The 13,118-nt window shown below is 43.2% G+C and overlaps 1 protein-coding gene across 1 annotated transcript in view; it reads left to right on the plus strand.

Moving 5' to 3' along the window:
* Positions 1–13,118, plus strand: part of POLR2B (RNA polymerase II subunit B) — a 470,934-nt gene that overhangs the window by 247,736 nt on the left and 210,080 nt on the right. The window contains exon 11 of the mRNA XM_068233836.1: positions 8,686–8,854. Within this exon, the coding sequence (XP_068089937.1) occupies positions 8,686–8,854 (169 nt within the window). The remainder of the gene's footprint in view (positions 1–8,685; positions 8,855–13,118) is intronic.

Raw genomic sequence — 13,118 nt, forward strand, 5'->3', positions numbered from 1 at the left:
TTTGATTATGTCACGGAGAACTGTCAGCTCTCTTTGGGCCCAGGGCACGATGAATTCTATCAAATTCAAGGTGGTCAAGGGGGATATTCGGGGCTAGCTCATGGAGCGTTGCTGTAATAGTGAAGTTCAGATCCAAGATGGACTCCGGCAGCCTGCAAATTCTTAAATTCTGCAAATTCTTAAAGGGACACTTAAGTCAAACAAAAAAAATGAGTTTTATTCACCTAGGGCTTCCAATAGCCCCCTGCAACTGTCCGGTGCCCTCGCTGTCTCCCTCCGATCCTCGTGGCCCCGCCAGCAGCCACTTCCTGTTTCGGTGACAGGAGCTGACAGGCTGGGGACGCGAGTGATTCTTCGCATTCCCAGACACATTAGCACCTTCTATGCTGCTATATGGTATATGATATATGCTATAGCAGCATAGATGGCGCTATTGTGGCCAGGAACGCGAAGAATCACTCGCGTCCCCAGCCTGTCAGCTCCTGTCACCGAAACAGGAAGCGGCTGCCGGCGGGCCAGGAGGATCGGAGGGAGATGGCGAGGGCACCGGACAGCTGCAGCGGGCTATTGGAAGCCCTGGGTGAGTAAAACTCCTTTTTTTTGTTTGACTTAAGTGTCCCTTTAAATTTTTGCAGCGGAAACGGTTCTCTGAGTCCTCTAGGCGAAGTTTGGTATTGGCCAGCTCAGCTTAAACATCTGCAAATGCCTTCTCATGGGCTTCAACAACAGTAGAGGTGTTGTCCAGTATGTCCTCTAGATTAGATCTCTGTGGAATTTCCTTTTTCAGTTGGCTAGCTAGCTTATTTGCTACGACATCTAGTTCTTTGTGAAGTAGGGTTTTAAATTTGTCTAGTAAACAGAATCCTTCGGGGTTCATTCCAATGCAGGGTCTGAGGAGTGTTCTGAACTTCTGGCTCTGGTGTGAGGGCGAGATGCCACAGTGTTATCGGAGTGTGAGGTAGAGGACGTCGTGCTTGGCAGGCCTCGGCAGCTCCAAGTGGAGGGAACCGGGGAATGAGGTGATGCCACTCTGGATCCTTTTGAATTGCTATTGAGAACAGGCAGTACAGACATATGGTTGGTGATCTTTATCTATCCCTCATATGGCATAAAGCTGGCATATATACTGCTCCCTCTAGAACCAAATTGGTTGCATGTGGCCTCACTATAGAAGACGATGATTTGGATGATATGCTAAATGCAGTCAGATTGGTTTCCCCTTCTGTGCGGGAAAGGCTGACCCAGCTTTATATCCTCCGCCAAGCATATCTTTTTCCTGTTAGGATCGCTACATTTGACCAATCTGCCTCTGCAGACTGCCCTAGATGCCTATTCTCCTGCCCTACATTCTGTCATCTCATTTGGGAATGCCCTCCTATTATGGCATTTTGAAAGCAAATTGTCCAATTTCTGCACAATAAAATGGGATGCCCTGTGATCCTTGATTCAACGCTATCCCTTTTGGACCTTATAACCGATGAAGCACTTGACAAAAACACAAAACTTTTTATTACTGAAGTTCTTTTCCATGCTCGCCAAGAGATAGCACTTAAATGGCTCTCTGCTGAAAGTCCCACCTACCGAAGCTGGATTTTGAGGGTAGATTGTGCGCTTCCGTACAAAAAATTGGTTTATCTTCACAGAAGAAACGCACCTTCCAAATTCAATCTAATTTGGGATCGATGGACCCAAAGATAGCTCTCTCTTTCCTCATAATTTACTCCCCCGCCCCTTCTCTCTCTCTCTCTCTCTCTCTCTCTCTCTCTCTCTCTCTCTCTCTCTGTATATATGTATATGTGTATATAGATATATATATATGTATATATAGATATATAGATATATATATATATATAGATATACTGTATATATAGATATATATATATAGATATATATAGATATATATAGATATATACACACACACAGGATCTTCTGAAAAAAATAGCATATTGTGATAAAGTTCATTATTTTCTGTAATGTACTGATAAACATTAGACTTTCATATATTTTAGATTCATTACACACAACTGAAGTAGTTCAAGCCTTTTATTGTTTTCCTTATTAATGATTTTGGCATGCAGCTCATGAAAACCCCAAAATTCCTATCTCAAAAAATTAGCATATTTCATCCGACCAATAAAAGAAAAGTGTTTTTAAAACAAAAAAAGTCAACCTTCAAATAATTATGTTGTTATGCACTCAATACTTGGTCGGGAATCCTTTTGCAGAAATGACTGCTGCACGCGTGGCATGGAGGCAATCAGCCTATGCCACTGCTCAGGTGTTACGGAGGCCCAGGATGCTTCGATAGCGTCCTTAAAGAGAGACTGAAGCGAGTATAAAACTCGCTTCAGCTCTTATATTCAGCAGTGCATGTGTGCCACTGCTAAAACGCCGCTATCCCGCGGCTAAACGGGGGTCCCTTACCCCCCAAATCCCCTCGTGTACTCACGGGGATCTCTTCCTGTTTGAGGCAGGGCTAATGCACGCAGCCCTGCCTCACATGCGTCTATCAGCGTGTATCTCCACCTCTCCCCCGCCCCTCTGTCTTCCTTCGCTGAGAGGGGTGGGGGAGATAGACGGCGATGAGAGGCAGGGCTGCAGCCGTTAGCCCTGCCTCAACAGCAGCAAAATCTATGACCTAGTTGGTCGTTGATTTTGCTGGGGGGGATTTGGGGGGTAAGGGACCCCCGTTCAGCCCCTGCTGAATATAAGCTCTGAAGCGAGATTTATTCTCGCTTCAGAGTCTCTTTAACCTCACCCAGAGTGTTGGGTCTTGCGTCTCTCAACTTTCTCTTCACAATATCCCACAGATTCTCTAGTTCAGGTCAGGAGAGTTGGCAGAGTTAGAGCACTTCATGCTTCCATCTGCTGAAAAGCTTATGGAGATGAAGATTTCATTTTTTCAGCACGACCTGGCACCTGCTCACAGTGCCAAAACCACTGGTAAGTGGTTTACTGAACTTGGTATTACTGTGCTCAATTGGCCTGCCAACTCTCCTGACCTGAACTCCATAGAGAATCTGTGGGATATTGTGAAGAGAGAGTTGAGACGCAAGACCCAATACTCTGGATGAGCTTAAGGCCGCTATCGAAGCATCTTGGGCCTCCATAACACCTGAGCAGTGGCACAGGCTGATTGCCTCCATGCCACGCTGCACTGAAGCAGTCATTTCTGCAAAAGGATTCCCGACCAAGTATTGAGTGCATAACTGAACATAATTATTTGAAGGTTGACTTTTTTTGTTTTAAAAACCCTTTTCTTATATTGGTCGGATAAAATATGCTAATTTTTTTGAGATAGGAAATTTGGGTTTTTATGAGCTGTATGCCAAAATCATCAATAAGAAAAACAATAAAAGGCTTGAACTACTTCAGTTGTGTGCAATGAATCGCAAATATATGAAAGTCTAATGTTTATCAGTACATTACAGAAAATAATGAACTTTATCACAATATGCTAATTTTTTTAGAAGATCCTGTATGTGTGTGTGTGTGTGTGTATATATATATATATATATATATATATATATATATATATATATATATAGTACAGACCAAAAGTTTGGACACACCTTCTCATTCAAAGAGTTTTCTTTATTTTCATGACTATGAACATTGTAGATTCATACTGAAGGCATCCAAACTATGAATTAACACATGTGGAAGTATAGTACATAACCAAAAAGTGTGAAACAACTGAAAATATGTCACATTCTATGTTCTTCAAAGTAGCCACCTTTTGCTTTGGTTACTGCTTTGCACACTCTTGGCATTCTCTTGATGAGCTTCAAGAGGTAGTCGCCTGAAATGGTTTTCACATAACAGGTGTGCCCTGTCAGGTTTAATAAGTGGGATTTCTTGCCTTATAAATGGGGTTGGGACCATCAGTTGCGTTGTGGAGAAGTCAGGTGGATACACAGCTGATAGTCCTACTGAATAGACTGTTAGAATTTGTATTATGGCAAGAAAAAAGCAGCTAAGTAAAGAAAAACGAGTGGCCATCATTACTTTAAGAAATGAAGGTCAGTCAATACGGAAAATTGGGAAAACTTTGAAAGTGTCCCCAAGTGCAGTCTCAAAAACCATCAAACGCTACAAAGAAACTGACTCGCATGCGAACTGCCCCAGGAAAGGAAGACCAAGAGTCACCTCTGCTGTGGAGGATAAGTTCGTCAGAGTCACCAGCCTCAGAAGTCACAGGTTAACAGCAGCTCAGATTAGAGACCAGGTCAATACCACACAGCGTTCTAGCAGCAGACACATCTCTAGAACAACTGTTATGAGGAGACTGTGTGAATCAGGCCTTCATGGTAGAATATCTGCTAGGAAATCACTGCTAAGGACAGGCAACACGCAGAAGAGACTTGTTTGGGCTAAAGAACACCAGGAATGGACATTAGACCAGTGGAAATCTGTGCTTTGGTCTGACGAGCCCAAATTTGAGATCTTTGGTTCCAACCACCGTGTCTTTGTGCGACGCAGAAAAGGTGAACGGATGGACTCTGCATGCCTGGTTCCCACTGTGAAGCATGGAGGAGGAGGTGTGATGGTGCTTTGCTGGTGACATGTTTGGGGATTTATTCAAAATTGAAGGCATACTGAGCCAGCATGGCTACCATAGCATCTTGCAGCGGCATGCTATTCTATCCGGTTTGCTTTTAGTAGGACCATCATTTATTTTTCAACAGGACAATGACCCCAAACACACCTCCAGGCTGTGTAAGGGCTATTTGACCAGGAAGGAGAGTGATGGGGTGCTGCGCCAGATGACCTGGCCTCCACAGTCACCAGACCTGAAGCCAATCGAGATGATTTAGGGTGAGCTGGACCTCAGAGTAAAGGCAAAAGGGCCAACAAGTGCTAAGCATCTCTCAGAACTCCTTCGAGAGTGTTGGAAGACCATTTCAGGTGGCTACCTGTTGAAGCTCATCAAGAGAATGCCAAGAGTGTGCAAAGCAGTAATCAAAGCAAAAGGTGGCTACTTTGAAGAACCTAGAATATGACATTTTCAGTTGTTTCAAAGTTTTTGGTTATGTACTACACTTCCACATTTGTTAATTCATAGTTTGGATGCCTTCAGTGTGAATCTACAATGTTCATAGTCATGAAAATAAAGAAAACTCTTTGAATGAGGTGTGTCCAAACTTCAGATCTGTACTGTATATGTATGTGTATGTATATATATACATATACATATATATATATATATATATATATATATATATATATATATATATATATATATATATATATATATATACACTCGCAAGCAAAACTTTTACCTGAAAAAACAGGAAAAAATGATTGACCCTCATATAAGCCAGGGGTAGGAAATGCTGTCCGTGTGATTCCCCCCAGTGTGTCCCGGTATAGCTAGTATAGTGCCCAGTATGGGTAGGTAGTGCCCCAGTATATAGCTAGTATCGTGCCCAGTATAGCTAGTATCGTGCCCAGTATGGGTAGGTACATGGGCGTCCGCAGAACATTTTCCAGGGGGGGGGGGGGGAAGAAGTTGAAAATTTGGGGTGGTGATGGCGCCAAAAAATGGGGCTACGTCATTTACGCGCGCCAAACAAAGGGTGTGGTCATGAACCAGAATGTGGGTGTGGTCGCGGGTGGAGACAAGTTTACATGAACTTAGCAATGGTGGGACATTAGATTAGGACAGTGGTGGCGAACCTTTTGGAGGTCGAGTGCCCAAACTGCAACCCCAAAGTGCCAACAGCAATTTAAACTAAATACAAACGTTTTAACTCATACATGAACATTATGGAAAATCCAAGTTGAAAATAAACTGTGAAGATAAACCATTTCATCCATCCTACTCCTGAAAAATGTATTAATTTTATTAGAACCTCCCAGTTTCATTTTCTGTTTTAAAAAGCTGAAAAAGTAGGTTTAATGCTATTGTCTCATATGATGATGAGTCAGCTGTTTCCATAGTCTCGCAGTTAGCAATCACGTGACCTCCAACAAGACAAATTCATCAATCATGAGGCCCCCAACAAGACAAATTCAGCAATCATGAGGCCCCCAACATGACCAACTCAGCAATCATGAGGCCCCCAACAAGACAAATTCATCAATCATTAGGCCCACAACAAGACAAATTCAGTAACCATGAGGCCCCCAACAAGACAAATTCAGCAGTCATGAGGCACATAAATATACAGCATTTCACATAAATAGGCAGAATGCCCCCTTAATATGGTAGACACCTCTCACCTGGCTGCAGTTCCCCAAAATACACTCAATCTGACAGCAGTGGTTCCCCAAAAATAGGTAGCCCCAGGTCTATAGGTGTCCCCAGAATAGGTGACCAGCGGTAGAGATGTCCCCAGAACAGGTAGCCAGGGGTATATGTGCCCAATATATGTAGTCAGGGGTATATGTGCCCAGTATATGTAGTCAGGGGTATATGTCCCCAGTATATGTAGCCAGGGGTATATGTCCCCAGTATATGTAGCCAGAGGTATAGATGACCCCAGTATATGTAGCCAGGGGTATATGTGCCCAGTATATGTAGCCAGGTGTATATGTGCCCAGTATATGTAGTCAGGGGTATATGTGCCCAGTATATGTAGTCAGGGGTATATGTGCCCAGTATATGTAGTCAGGGGTATATGTCCCTAGTATATGTAGTCAGGGTTATATGTGCCCAGTATATGTAGTCAGGGGTATGTGTCACCAGTATATGTAGGCAGGGTTATATGTGCCCAGTATATGTAGGCAGGGTTATATGTGCCCAGTATATGTAGGCAGGTGTATATGTGCCCAATATATGTAGTCGGGGGTATATGTACCTAGTAGATGTAGTCGGGGGTATATGTGCCCAGTAGATGTAGGCAGGGGTATATGTAGGCAGGGGTATATGTGCCCAGTATATGTAGGCAGGGGTATATGTGCCCAGTATATGTAGCCAGGGGTATATGTGCCCAGTATATGTAGCCAGGGGTATATGTAGGCAGGGCAGGGGTATATGTCCCCAGAATAAGTAGCCAGGTGAGCCCCTAGCAAGAGGGGAGCAGCGCAGAGAAGAGGGAGAGCTATGGGCACAGTGGGGAAGGGCGGACGTCTTCCCCCCCCCCCCCCTTCGCTCACCTTAGGGGGCTTTTCCGCCCTCACTCTCCCCTCCAGAACGAAGTGTCCGCCCTTCCCCGCTGTGCACATAGCTCTCCCTCTTCTCTGCGCTGCTCCCCTCCTGCTGGCCGCACGGGCACCCGGGGGGGGGGGGGGCAGCAGGCGGCAGCAGACGCCCAAATTTGCCATATGTGCGGACTCCCATGGGTAGGTAGTGCCCCAGTATAACTAGTATCGTGCCCAGTATAGCTAGTATCATGCCCCAGTATAGCTAGTATCATGCCCCAGTATGGGTAGGTAGTGCCCCAGTTTAGCTAGTATAGTGCCCAGTATAGCTAGTATAGTGCCCAGTATAGCTAGTATCGTGCCCAGTATGGGTAGGTAGTGCCCCAGTATAGCTAGTATAGTGCCCAGTATAGTGCCTAGTGTAGCTAGTATCGTGTCCAGTATAGCTAGTATCGTGTCCAGTATAGCTAGTATAGTGCCCAGTATAGGTAGGTAGTGCTCCCCCCACGGCCGCTGCTGCTATTACCTTAGCTCGGCGCCGCTTCCTCTATTCTCCTGTCCTGCTCGTAGTAACTAATTCACAGCAGCGAGCCCCCCGGGGGCTACTGTGATGAGGGAGGAAGCCGTAGAGAGAGCGGTTTCCTGTAGCGGCGGTGTGTATCGCCGTTACTATGGGAACCGCTCTCTCTAGGCTTCCTCCCTCATCACACAGCAGCCACCGTGGGGCGCGCTGCTGTGAATTAGTTACTACGAGCAGGACAGGGGAATACAGGAAGCTGCGCCGAGCTAAGGTATTGGCCGCGGTGGGCGGATTTCTATCGTGGACCACATGACTCGCAAGCAAGCCGACCCCCCCCAACTTTTGACCCACTTTTTGGTAATCGTATTTTCGTTAGTCTACCTGAATGCATAACTTATGATGCTTATTCTCCAATTGTAATTATACCTGTTTTCTCTTGTCTACGGTCTAACTGTTGTCTAGTCTAACTGAACTGTTATTATACTTGTGATCATTTTTGTGACTAAGCTGCAAATGAACCTCCTCTGCTCATTACCATTGTACTGTATATTCTGCCTAGCCCCAGCAGTGTTGTAAGTTATCTTTTTGCTTATAAACCTTTTTGTTCGGTCAAATAAAAAACAAGCAGCAGCCTGGACAGGCGGCAGGCAGAGAGTAGTCAAAATCCAGGCAGAGGTCAGAGAGTAGTCAAAATCCAGGCAAAAATCAGTAACAGTAAGACAGAGCTCAGTAGCAGTTGGGAACCAATGGCTATATTGTATTGGATACAATTGCATTTATAAACTTATATCCAATGCAATACACAGCTGGGCCAATCACCTTTATTTTTTTTCAATTTCCCACACTATTTTATTGTTCATCAATTGCGTTCTATTTTATTCACTCTATATTTTTATTCATATAAAGTACTTATTGTCTCATTGTTTGAATAAAAAGTTTGATGAGCGTGCCAATATTTTAATATAATACTATACTATTATTCTTGCAGTTAGGAAGTAAATGCCCATTTGACATTGCAGCTGCTTTCAGTCCAACAGTTTCAACACTGTATACTTTCTTATCTTTTATTCTTCCTATAGTCTCCTAGGAACACCTACCAGTCTGCTATGGGCAAACAAGCTATGGGAGTTTATATTACGAATTTCCACGTTCGTATGGATACTTTAGCCCATGTGTTGTATTACCCTCAAAAGCCTTTGGTTACTACGCGATCAATGGAGTACTTGAGATTTAGAGAACTGCCTGCTGGTAAGCGTTCATGTTTTTTTTCTTTTCCCCACAATAAATAGAAGTAACAGTTTTATTTTTTTCTGATGCAGTGCTTGTTATAGTAATTAGCAGGGCTGTGGAGTCGGAGTTAGTCGGAGTCGAGGAGTCGGGGCAATTTTGGGTACCCGGAGTTGGAGTCATTGATTTCATAAACTTAAGGAGTCGGGAGTCGGATGATTTTTGTACAAAATCCACAGCCCTGTTAAGTATTAGAGGTCGGAGTCGGGGCCATTTTGGGTACCCGGAGTTGGAGGTGTGGTTTCATAAACTGCGGAGTCTGAGTTGGAGTCGGAAGATTCTTGTACCGACTCCACAGCCCTGGTAATTAGAACCTTTGACTGATGTCATGAAAATATTTACTTTTAAAGGAAACCTTCATTGTCTGCCGATTTCCCCCCCCCCCCCCCCCAAAAAAAAGTTTCAATTACCTGGGACTTCTGCCAGCCCACTGCAGCCTCCCTGTGTCCGCGCCGTCTCTGAATGATCCTCCACTTACAAGTTGATGCCACTGAGCACCTGTGCAGGCATAGTACAAGAAAACCTCGTACTGCGCAGGACGCTCCCAGCAAGGGGAATGCAAACAAGGACTCGCGCGGCCAGAGCCCTGCAGGCACAGTGGATGGCGACTTTTGGTAATGAAATCGAGCAGCGGCGGGGGACCAGAGGTTCATTCAGAGATGACGCGGGTACAGGGAGGCTGCAGGGGCTGGCAGAAGCCCCAGGTAAGTAAAACACTGTTTTTGGAGGGGTGGAGGGATTACAGGTTTCCTTGAAATTCTGTTACAGATTACCCAGCAAGTTCATGGTGAGCCAGAACTCCTAGGAGTGTGTAAGGGGCAACAAGGAACCACAAAGCCTCCTTTAGTCCTTTGTAGCCCTTTACACACTCCTAGGAGTTCTGGCTCACCATGAACTTGCTGGGTAATCTGTAACTCTGGGTGCCTCAAATCCTACCGCATAGAGCCACATTAAACCATGCCATGCACTGAGGATCAACCAATCCAAAACTGTCTGTATGCATGTTGGATTGTGTCTCTGTACATTTAACAGGCTGACACATCATTGCATTCCAGCGGTTCTGGTGGTGTGTTTAGCTTACTGGGACAACAGATGATTTACATATTTAGCAGTGATGCATCGTGAGAGACATTATATGCTCACTCCAGTCAAATCGCAAATACCTTCTGTTTTAAGAAGGCAAACGTTTGTTTAATATTTTAGTAAGAGGGCTTTTTTGTTCCTTGTAGACCCTTACACACTCCTAGGAGTTCTGGTTCACCATGAGCTTGCTGGGTAATCTGTAAGACAAGACGAATAACATTTATATTGTGCTTTTCTCCTTGCTGACTCAAAGCGCATGAGCTGCAACCACAAGAGCACACTCAGTAGGCAGCAGCAGTGTTAGGTAGTCTAGCCCAAGGACACCTTGGTAAATACAGTAGGTGCTGGCTTACTGAACAGAATGAAACAGAACCACGGCGGTGGTGGACTGTAGGTTCATTCAGAGATGGCGTGTGCACAGGGAGGCTGCAGGGGGCTAGCAGAAGCCTCAGGTAAATGACTTTCTTTTGGGGGGGGGGGGGCATTACAGGTTTTCTTTTAAATTGTTTTACAGATTAGTGTAAGGGAGTCTAGCCCAAGGACTCCTTGCTGAATAGGTGCTAGCTTACTGAACAGGAAGACCCGAGATTTGAATCCAGGTCTTTTCTGTCAGAGACAGAGCCCTTAACCATTACAATATACAGGTGCTTCAAGTCCTACCCATAGAGCCACATTAATCCATGCCATGCACTGAGGAGCATCAACCAATATGAAGCAGTCTGTATGCATGTTGGATTATTGTGGTACTGTACAATAACAAGCTGACACATCATTGCATTCCAGCGGTTCTGAAGGTGTGGTTAGCTTACAGGGACAATGAAGGATGATTTGCATATTCAGCAGTGATGCATCATGGGAGACATCATATGCTTACTCCAATCTGTATAATTGCAAATACCTTCTGTTTTAAAGAGACACTGAAGCGAAAAAAAAATGATATTATGATTTGTATGTGTAGTACAGCTAAGAAATAAAACATTAAGATCAGATATATCAGTCTAATTGTTTCCAGTACAGGAAGAGTTAAGAAATTCTAGTTGTTATCTCTATGCAAAAAAGCCATTAATCTCTACGACTTTCAAAGTCATGGAGAGGGCTGTTATCTGACTTTTTCATTATCTCAACTGTAAGTGAACTAATTACTTTTTCTCTGCCAGAGGAGAGGTCATTAGTTCACAGACTGCTCTGAAAGAATCATTTTGAATGCTGAGTGTTGTGTAATCTGCACATATTAGAGAATGATGCAATGTTAGAAAAAACACTGTATACCTGAAAATAAAAATATGAGGATATTTTCTTTGCTGCTAATCTTCTAGTAATTATTCATAGTACACAACTAATTCACTATATCATATATTTTTTTTTGCTTCAGTGTCTCTTTAAGAAGGCCAACTTTTGTTTTGCTTTTAAATTGTGTGAAATTATTTTCTTTTTTTCCTTAACGTTTTGTTAAGGGAAAAAAACAACCCAATACAACATGCTTTATTTAACTTCGTAGAGAACTTTTGGTACTAAGGCATTGAAGACGTCCTTATAGTAAGAAACCCATTAAACCCCCCTTATAGAAAGCAATATATTAACCCCACTCCCTACCCCTGGCCTCCAGTGTCCACTGTCACTGTGCATGTTGTGACGTATCGAGTAAAGTAATAGCAATACACAGAGCAAAAAAAACATAGCAGCCGCCATGGGAAATATCAAAATCAATACAAATCAATACAAATCAAAAAGCTTCCATGTTTGCACTAAAAGTACTCATAACCAACTCCTATGTAGAGACTAATGCAATTTTGTTTGTGGAAACTTATTCCAAAAAATAAAATCAAGTAAAACACTAAAACCACAAGTATTGGGAGAACAAGGCACATATCTTGTAGGTAATACACCATCATCAAATGTTTAAACAAGTCCACTGTATAATGACTGTCATCTAAGATGAATATGATAAAAAAAAAAATCCTGTTAAAAAAAAAAAAAATCCTTGTGCTTTTTTTTGCACTTGTGATTTTATTTTTTGGAATGTTTCTCCAAAGAATATTGCATTATTCTCTACTTATGAGGTGGTTATGTATACTTTTTTTTCCAGCCCAGACTTTGTGAGTAAAATGTATTGGTGGCGAGTCAAGTGGTAAGGCGCTTGCTGTGACGCCAATCACTGTAGGAGGCCAGGAATTGCGGCGGCGGAGAGGTGAGACTTCACTGAATGGGTGGGGGGGACATTTTACACTTATGGGGGGGAAGCTCAGCAGGCTGTAGCAGGATAATTTCTAATAGATTTCATACTAAAATGTATTGGAAATCGCTGTGTAGTGTGTGGCCAGGCAATAGATCCCTCTCTGATCAGAGAGGGATCTATCTCCTCATCGATCTGACCATTCATTGAGTGATATATGGCAACCTTAAGCAGGGATATGGAGATATCACTACTTAGTTGTGCGAAAAGTTAAAGGGGCACTATGGCGAAAAAAATTTAAAATATGTGCAAACATACACAAATAAGAAGTACGTTTTTTCAACGAGTAAAATGAGCCATAAATTACTTTTCTCCTATGTTGCTATCACTTACAGTAGGTAGTAGAAATCTGACAGAAGTGACAGGTTTTGGACTAGTCCATCTCTTCATAGGGGATCCTCAGGGATTTATTTTTTTTCAAAAGCGCTTAATGAATGGCAGTTGCTCTGTCAGACTGCCAAAAAACGGTGTAGCGAGCAGGGAAGCTGGCCAGCATCGTTGTTTAAATCATTTTTAGGGAATATCTTTATAAAGAATAAAAGCCTTGCTGAATCCCCTATGAAGGTACTTCTTATTTGTCTGTTTTCACATATTTTAAATTTTACAATTTTTCGCCATAGTGCCCCTTTAAAGAGAACCTGAACTGAAAATATAAAGTCAAAATAACCATACACAGGTCATGCTTACCTCCTGTGTAGTCTACTACTCAGTTTCTTTCTCCTTTCCTGCGTCCCATTTGTCCACTGTGATAAATGAAATTCTTGGTCCTCCATTTTAAAAATGGCCATTACCCCATAACAGCTTCCTGGTCAGCACACTGTTAAACTGTAATTTCAACCACTTGAGCCATAGGGAAACATGGACATTACCTTGCACATTCAGTTGTAACTGACAGCGGCTGATATATAA

The sequence above is a fragment of the Hyperolius riggenbachi genome, chromosome 1, assembly GCF_040937935.1.
Source record: "Hyperolius riggenbachi isolate aHypRig1 chromosome 1, aHypRig1.pri, whole genome shotgun sequence".
Classification (NCBI taxonomy): domain Eukaryota; kingdom Metazoa; phylum Chordata; class Amphibia; order Anura; family Hyperoliidae; genus Hyperolius; species Hyperolius riggenbachi.